Raw genomic sequence first — 9,026 nt, forward strand, 5'->3', positions numbered from 1 at the left:
TCACAGGTCATAAAAGAAAACCGTGTGAGAGGCTGTGTGTGTGTGAAAGATAGGTAACTGATTGGGGATAATACTTAAATATGCTGGTCCTGGCAGGAAAAGAATGAGTTACTGTCAGGGAATCCTGGGAAGAAGACTGGCTCTCCAAGAGCTGCAGGACCTTTCCCATATTTTCACTGTGGGCAGCACTCCCCTGCAGTCACAGTCTGACAAGTCTGACATGCACTAAAGCCTGCCCTGCCACTGACAGATGCAACTGCTGCCTAGGACTATACAGTGTTTTTTGCAAAAACAAAAACTTTGTTTACACTGGAAAGTAATTCTTTAGGATAAGTAGAGTTAATATTCAGATACAATAACTGAAAGGCCCAGCTGATTAAATTTAATTCTTTCATCAACCATCTTCTATAAACACAATTAAAATATACTCCTGCTGTATTTAAGAAATAATTTAAAAGAATTTATGCCTTTGAAAGTTTTAACTATCAAGTTTAAAGCATGCTAGATACTAATGAATAAAAGTATTCACCCAACTGTTTTCCATTATTTCTCAAGTGTGTATTTATGTGTTGTTTTCATTGCACTTCTAATTCAGGGGAGCCTGAATCATTCTATACAGAATCCCAAGTCACCATGGCTGTAAACATACAGCAACATAATGTGCATGTCTGCACCAAGATGAAATGTGAGCTGTTGAAAAATGGGTCTTTTTTGTCCTTTTTATAGCCACAGAGTTAGGAGTATACATTTTCTTGTCACAGATGCAGTTTTTCTAAGAGTAGAAGTGAGATACTGACCATTTGATGGCTGAATGCAGTTGAAAACAGAAATAACAGTCTGCTACTATTTTACAGAAGTCTGTTATTTTAGATCTGGCACTATATAAGAAAAGCTGTGATGTGAGAGAGGGTCTGGGTTTGTCTTGGTTGTTTTGTGGGTTTTTGGTTTTTTTGATTTTGTTTTTTAAGAGGTCTCATGTTCTCACTATGAAGTTGTCATTACAAATTAATTTTTGAAATGAGATTATATTTTCTACAGAAATAAAGTGGGGAACTATGCTTATTTTGTTCACTTTTTTTTTTAAGAACATATAGGATATATTTAATTTTTCTGCCTTGTATTGAAAAAGAATAAAAAATAGATTAACAAATTATGGCAATGAATGACTCCCAAATTAGATACATCATGCTATCTCTCCAGAATGTTTAATGTTTAACTGCCATGTTGTAGCTAAGTTATATACGTTAGCCAAAGAAAATGAACACGCACACACGCCATCCAATTGTCCTTTTATATTTTTATTCGGTGTTAAGTAACTCCACAAGAAAACAAAATCAGTTACTCTGGTGTACGTGAAATCAGAACAATACAACCACTTGAAGCAAAAAGTAGAAACAAATTTCAGCCCAGGAATGGAAAACTGATACTTCAGTGCTATGGATATGCAATGCGCTTCATACCACAGTGCGGTTCAGCGTATGCCAACCTTTAATGCTTTTGTTGTTGTTGTTGTGTGTGTTTCTATCCATACAGAAAAACTAAAAACCACACTTCAACTCTCACTGAAAACTTTAGAGCTTTAGCCATTAAACTATGAAAACAAGTAAAGACAATTTGTTATTGCCCAAGCTCAATATATGATTTCATTTTCCTCAAAGGTGCTGGAATTATTACATGCCACAATGTAACTATAAGCAACACCTTTGTTATTTTTGAGCCCTTTCTTACCAAAGAAGCAGCTCTAGCCAAAATTAACTGAGCTGAAGTTTGTGTTTGAAATATGTCCATTTGGTCATTTCTTGTTCTCGAATTAAGTTCTATTCTATTCTTCACTGTAGTGATTTGAAGAATTTGTGTGTAAAGTTGTTTTTTACTTTCATGTTACAGTTATCTAGTTCTCAGTGCAGGTGCTAAACAACCTCTCAAGGAAGCTCCAGAAGAAAGTAAAATATATAAAAATCTATCCAAAGTCTGCAAATAAATTAAGAAACTGTAAAGTGTCAAAAGAGTCGCATGAATACAAACCCTAAAACATAGTCTAAGAGGAGGACCAAAAGAAAGTCCCTGGGTAAGGACAAACCAAGCCAATTTTAAGTAAAGATCTCAACAAAAGCGTTGCACAAATAATAGCATGGTTTTCCAAACACGTAGTTAAATTCTTACATTATCAATTGAATAAAGGCAACAAAACCCAGTTATACTCTGAAAACCTTTCTAGCACAGAACATATTTCAAAGGCAGTTCAGCTCACATTTCAAACAGCTATAGTTCTCATGAGGTTTATTGCCTGTCAAAATTAATGGTTAAGCTTTTCAAGTCAGTATTGGACTTTCTGCACTTCCTGATGTTATAGACATGCTGCTATTGTATAGACTAGTTAGTTGTTGTTGTTGTTTAAACTATGAGTTGGTAAAAACTTAGAATGTTTAGTTTTGCAAATATTGCTCCTCCTGGCTTATACATTTTGCATAATGTGTTAAAAGCACAAGGAGTTGATAGTCTTGTACAGACGCAACTTGACGATGTATTGACTTTCTAAGTTAACAAAATAAAATTTAAAAGCAAGTCACATAAAGCAACAATCACTACTGCAATCACACATGTATGTTTTAAGTCATCACTTTCCCTACCCCCACCCACCACACACATAACTTGCCCCACACATTCTCTCAGAAACACAAAATGAACTACGAGATTTACTAAATTACAGCCACAACAGCAGCTAACTGCAGCAGCCACAGGATATCTTTCAAGTGAAGCACTGACCCTTTGCATTTAAACATTGAACACTCTGAGCATTTTAGATAGTTTCAGTCATTCAGGCTCAAGTTCAGTACAGGATACTTTTGCAGGCTACATGAATGCCATCATCTGCAACAAGACAACATTCTCATTACTCGTTACAAAATTCACAACAATCCACACATCACCCCAGTGGTTTATTATTTTTGGTGTTACTTTTTAAACTTCTGCCCCACATTGGCAAGTTGCTAAAAAGGACAAAAAAAAGAAAAAAAAGGAAAAAAAACCCACATAGCCTCCATACCTACAAAAAAATCCTTGGCTTCTCCAGTTAGCAAAAATACAAACCATGGTATCCTCAGTGTTGGTTTGCGGGAGGGGGGAATCATAGGATAGAAAACACAGTTTCTGTAAGTCTCTAAAGCACAACCCTGTTGTTCCTACTTCAAAGTTACGAGATTTACTGAATGAAGACTGGACAAGTCATTCATGCTTTTCTCCTGCATTCAGAAAGGCACTGATAGATTACAGTGTTAAGTATTTATCTCCCAGTTCTTAAAGAACAAAGCCTAATGTGCAGAAAGCTGAAGTCTCTGAATAGCAGAAGTAGTTGTAGACACTGCGATGCTAAGAAGATAGTAATAGTGGTAGGGCTACAGTTACGAATGAAAATAACTGCAATTAAGATGCAAAAAAGCAGTGGTACTACTAAGACAAGCACATGCACATCCATTCTTGATTTGACAACACAATCTAGTCTAGTTCAAATAGCCAAGAATTTAACAGTTTTTTTGGGGAAAAAAAAATCTTCAACAGGACAGCTGTGTCCTCATCTATAAAATAAGCAAGAAGAGAAAGATAAATACACATCTGAATCCATTAACTGAAGAGGAAACTCAAGTTGTTGTTTTAGAGCTACAGACCCTCAGGAAGGATAGTTTTCCATCTCATGTTACTTTTAAATCATCTGTTCTACTCTGCAGTTTTTATAGTTGAGTTCGAGAAAAAAGCTCCTCCTCACACGGATCAGCCCATTCACTTCCACCTTCTGAAGCTGTGTCTTCAGAGCTGGAGCTATCACTGGAGTAGATCTTCTTCCTGAAGCCATTTGGTTTTGCCTCAGCATTTATATCATCTGCACATCTTGCTTCATAAACAGAAGAAACCTAAGGATTTAAACTGACAGTGTTGATGGGGAACAATAAAGAACATGCTTGCTTTTTTCTGGGCTGGGAGGTTTTACAGGTTTGTAGTTGTTCAAGAGAGATGTCACAATTACAGGGCAAGTCCTCCTCTTTCCTGATTTAGTCCACTATGTAGAAAGGACTGCAGAACAGCAGAAAAAAAAGGTGGGACTTTTATTATTTTTTCCTATTCCTTAAGATTAGGATTTGCACAAACCAACAAGAGAATCAGTCAGAATGCATCATTAACACAGTTCACGGTAGAAAATTACTGTACAAATTATCTCCAAAATTTGGTAGTTAAAGTAAGTAAGGTAAGTCTTAAATACCAAGACAACACAGCATAGACCTGACTAAACTTCAAGTGAACTCAATATATTTTCAGCTGAATCAGTAAATCTATAGCATGTCACAAGTGTAAATTTAAGTCCTTTCATCACTATAAAGTTTAAAAGTGTGTCAGTAAGTGCACGCGTACATGGAATTTCTTCCCTACAGAAAAAGATCAGGGTTTTTGCTTGTAAGCAGGACAGAACTCAGCATACATTATGTTTACGCCTTTAGCTGCTGGTCCTTTCTACCCTCATAGTGCACATCAGCACACTCTACACTTAGTGAAATTAGAAGTTGAGGAAAAGACAGATCATGTTTAACACACAAGACAAGCAAAAGCCAAGTGTTCCCAAAGGAAACTGAATTTGCTTAACTACTAGCAGTGCAACCGTTTGTACAAAGGGTTCTGCTCCCCAAAGTACAACACTGAGGAGTTTTCAGAATACTCAAGACACAGAGGAGATTGAAAAACAAAGTAAGGAAAGAAAAGCTTTTGAAGGTTTTCATAGGAATTTCCTTTGAGGCCAGACTGAAATCTGTGATGAAAGGAAAGATGTAGTAGCACACCCTTATAAAATAAACAAAAGAACTCCTCCCCCAACCAATGGCAAACTTACCATATTAAAATCTAAAAGATGTTCATCATCATTGGATATTTCCTTTACATCTGCAAATTCTCCTACACCATTCTCTCCCTTGGCATTTGTATAACACTCTTACATTGTGTTTGTGGGGGTGTTTCAGAAGAAAAAGGAAGAAAAAAACAGAATTGAAGAACACTGTTATTTACATTGAGCCAATACTCCTAGAGAAGTATTTTTGAAATTCACACTTTAAGCCATGTAAACTCTGCTTGTGGGGGATTTTATAGTCTGACAACCTTAAAAAGATAAGCACAATACCTTATGGAACCTTCAAAAAATCTTACCTGGATAACCATATAATTAAAAAAAAGAAGCTACTTAGTTGATGAAAACATCTAAAACAGTAAGGGACAAAGAACAAGAATTACTTTTTTTATTATAAATGCTTCAGTACATTTTTCAGCTCTGATACTGCACGGTGTTCAGACCAGTCTTATTTCTATACTCATACAAAATATACTACAATACAGACTGATCCCAACTGAAGCTCAAAAAAAAAAAAAAGTTGATGTGAATGGCTGCGATTTCTATTTACTAGAGAACTTCCATATATAATATCAACATATATCATACAGATATATATGGATCACATGCATCAATATTCATAATTTTAAAATACCCATACAGAAAACTGGATACAGCTAAAGATTTGTGAAAGGATAACATTAGCTCTGAGGATAAAGCTCTGGTTTTGTTAAACTTAGCCTAAAAGAGGAAATCCTGGAACTATTCTGCTTCACAGAAATTCAGCCACTGTACCAAAGCAGGTTCTGGACTTCATAGTATTTTATACTGTATATTGTCTTCCTCTGATGAAATAAGGTGGTGAAACACTTGCATAGTTATGGAGGTTCACCAGCAGATGTCAGCAAAAAGATAACTCAAGTCACTCACAGGAGTTCAAGGAGTTCAAAAGATGTACTCAAGTGCATGTCACTGCATTTGCTATTAGACCAATAATACCTCTGCAATTATCACCATGAAAAAAAAAAAACCAACAAAAAAAAAAAACACCCCACAACTTTGCAAAAGGACACTAAATATATTTACTTTGTAAGTACTTCTACTAATATGGGAAGTTCTGTGACCAGTCCAGGAGGCAAATCAAGAGTCCAGCAGACTTCAACATCATACTCTCTCACTGTGCAAATGCACTTCCATAGTTGGGAGTGAAGTAAGTTGTTCTTGCAAGTAACCCAAACTGTGGTAAATAGCAAAGTAAGGGCATTTAGGCACCAAGAACATAGTTTAGTTTGTTGCACTTTAAAGTGCCCTCCAAAAATAATTCAGTAATAATTACTAACTAACCTTCTTCCAGATTATTTAGGAACCAAGTCTCTGATCAAAAGTTCATGGCACTGAGCCTCTGCCAACAGAAAGCATCAGACAGCCTGTCAATTTGGTATACAGAAAGTTCTTAATTAGCTTCTTGCCTTCTCCCCAGAAAAGGTAAATTGTTATGGAGTAAAAAAAAAGCTGTCTGGATTCTTGCCTGTCCACTGAAAACCTGGGCCTGGGCCAGCTGTCAGATGCTACAAATTCTTGGGAAGCAACAGAAAGTGCTGGAAGCACACCTGCTTCCGCCTGCAAGCAGCCTGCCTACCAGCACTGTGTGTACTCGCTGTATGAGACAGAAAAACTCTGTAGAGTGTCACTGAGAGTGGCCAAGAGGCAAATCCCTCTCCTTCCCAGCTTGAGAGAAATTCCACACATTCACTGAATAGCTGGCATGTTATTTATGCAAACCCATAAAAGGTAATTATCATGTTTTCACATTCGTACAAAATTAGCTACCTAGTAAGTATTATTCAGGTTGAAACGTATTTAAAAATGTAAATAAGTATTTTCAGAGTCAGAGGTTGATATTCTACTTACTTAATTCCAAAGCCTGGAATTAAGTAAATTTGCATAAATATTATTTTAAAAGTACTTTCAATTTAAAACTCTTAAGAAGCATGCTAGAGATGACAAATGCAACTGAAGCATCCCAATTCTCTCACAGATAAGAGAATTTATTATGGCTTCTTACCTTCACACTGTGATGCAGGAAAAAGGGGAGAATAGAGCGCCTTTTCCCACCAGCATTGCTTTTCCTGGCTGCCACTCATTCTCTGTAGGTTAGTATTTAATATAGGAAAGTGTTTAGACAATAATCATGCTTCATTATGCCATAAATAATATACTTACATGTAAAGGAGGAAACTCTGGTATTACAACCGATTTGCTAGATCTTATAGGTCACACTGTTCAATTTCTAATACTAATGGGAGGACTGTCAAACTACAATAGAATACCCATTATCTGAACTCTTATAATCAATATAAACTCCATACAGGGGCGCATACTTTGTTGATATAAAGTTGTACAAATCCAGAAAAAAAGACAAGTTCCAGCCCTACACTTTAAGTACAAAACAGAAGAGAACAGATGGCTACCCAAGAGATTAAAATACAGTGAAACATTAGTCAACATGACAAATAGTTCAGTGTAAAACAAAGCAGAAAAGAAAGCAAACATAAAGTGGCAAAATTTAATGCGCAAACATAAAGTGGCAAAATTTAATGCTTGAAGTACCATCAGTGCAATAACATAAAATTAAACTACAGAACTAATGTATCAACGTGAAGAAAAATTATGAGGATGATTAATAATTTGTCTTTTTGCTAAAAATCATCTCAAATCTACTTACTAAAGATGCCTAAATCCTTATGAAATGAATGGATGTGGCTGAAATACCAAAGGCTTGTCACAACAGACATATCCCTAGTTTTATAATTGCACCTGTGGTAATCCCATTAACCTTCAAAAGATGATGCCAGCTTGTAACATCCCTTATAGATATCAGACAGAATGATTTAAAAACACAGTACAACTAGCTACTAAAAACCAGTAACAAATGAGCTTCAACACTGAGCTTCTACCCAGCCTCCTCCTCTGTAAACCTGAGAACATTTAAGCATGGAAAATTAACCAAACCTCCTTTTGTTCTTCCTTAAGTTACTTCAGAACTACAAACCTATAGAACCTAAACTTACAAGTGCTTATTGCTTAATAAAGAGGATCCCCTCTCAAACCAAACGAGCAACTCAAGAGAGCTGTATTCAGAAGCATGTACCAGATTAAACTTTTTTTCTCATGAAATTCTTCTATAACGAATATTGAAGTTGTCCATTCTGGTTTCCTCTCCAAACACTGAGTAACAGTCCTTTTGGAACCGCCTTCCAAAAGTTCAAACCCCAACAGGAGGGGAGGGAGGGAGGGGCTTAAGAGTATTTGAAGCAAGACTCAGTAAGAAACACATGCATTTACAAATAAATTAATGTAACTGAACATCTAACTACAAAACTGCTGGGTTTTTCTTTGAGTTTCTCTTTTTTTTTTTTTTTTTTTTTTTTTTTTCTCCCTCTCTTGCCAGCTCTTCCTAAAGGAGTTACACACTTACATTGCATTACTCCAGTCAACCTCACCAAATCTAATGGGCAATTAAATCGTGAGATCCACAAACATTTTTTGCCAATAAAATTTCCTGATCCCCAAGTGCACTGTCCTAGGCATGTTCAGACCTTAAAAGTTTGGCGCCAATCCCAACAAAACCCACAAGTCCCTTTATCTATCTCAAGAACTCAATAGGATAAGCATTCTTAGGATACACTTACTAGATCAGAGCCCATATAAAATTTGTTGATAAGAGATTCAGCATTGTTACAGAGAACATTAAGATTGTATACTTACCCACAACTCAACAGCTAAATGGCAAGAGCATTTACTTGGAGGAAAAAGGTCTGTACTTCAGAGGGCATTTTTTTGTGGGGTTTTTTGTTGTTTGGGGTGGATCAGTGGAGTTTTGGGGGGTTGGTTTGGGGGGTTTTAAGTTTTTTTTAATCATGAGGCTAGGTATATAACTATAATTCACTTTTGAAGAACTGCAGGAGCTATCAAAAAATTCCTGCTGCAAAATATGCTATAATTCTAGAACTGCTCTAATATAGAAGGTAAGAGGGAGGAAACTGAACCAGATTCTCCTACAGTCTTATAAATAGGAGATACTCAAAGATGTGTGTTTGCACTGCACATATAACAGTCAAGTTTATGTAATGCAAAACAGAATGTGTTACTATTACAC

At 36.1% G+C, this 9,026-nt stretch overlaps 1 protein-coding gene across 2 annotated transcripts in view; it reads right to left on the reverse strand.

The window, feature by feature from the left end:
- Positions 1 to 1,282: 1,282 nt before the first annotated feature.
- KIAA0232 (KIAA0232 ortholog) overlaps positions 1,283 to 9,026 on the reverse strand; it is a 48,450-nt gene continuing 40,706 nt past the window's right edge. Inside the window, exons 6-8 of one of the 2 annotated variants that reach the window (XM_026846585.1) lie at positions 6,933 to 7,014; positions 4,877 to 4,974; positions 1,283 to 3,908 (exon numbers count right to left, since the gene is read on the reverse strand). In XM_026846585.1, the coding sequence (XP_026702386.1) occupies positions 3,729 to 3,908; positions 4,877 to 4,974; positions 6,933 to 7,014 (360 nt within the window). In that variant the 3' untranslated portion in view covers positions 1,283 to 3,728. The other variant, XM_026846586.1, reaches the window with a different exon arrangement.

This window comes from Athene cunicularia (genome assembly GCF_003259725.1).
Source record: "Athene cunicularia isolate RWA chromosome 4 unlocalized genomic scaffold, athCun1 chr4_part1, whole genome shotgun sequence".
NCBI classification, from domain to species: domain Eukaryota; kingdom Metazoa; phylum Chordata; class Aves; order Strigiformes; family Strigidae; genus Athene; species Athene cunicularia.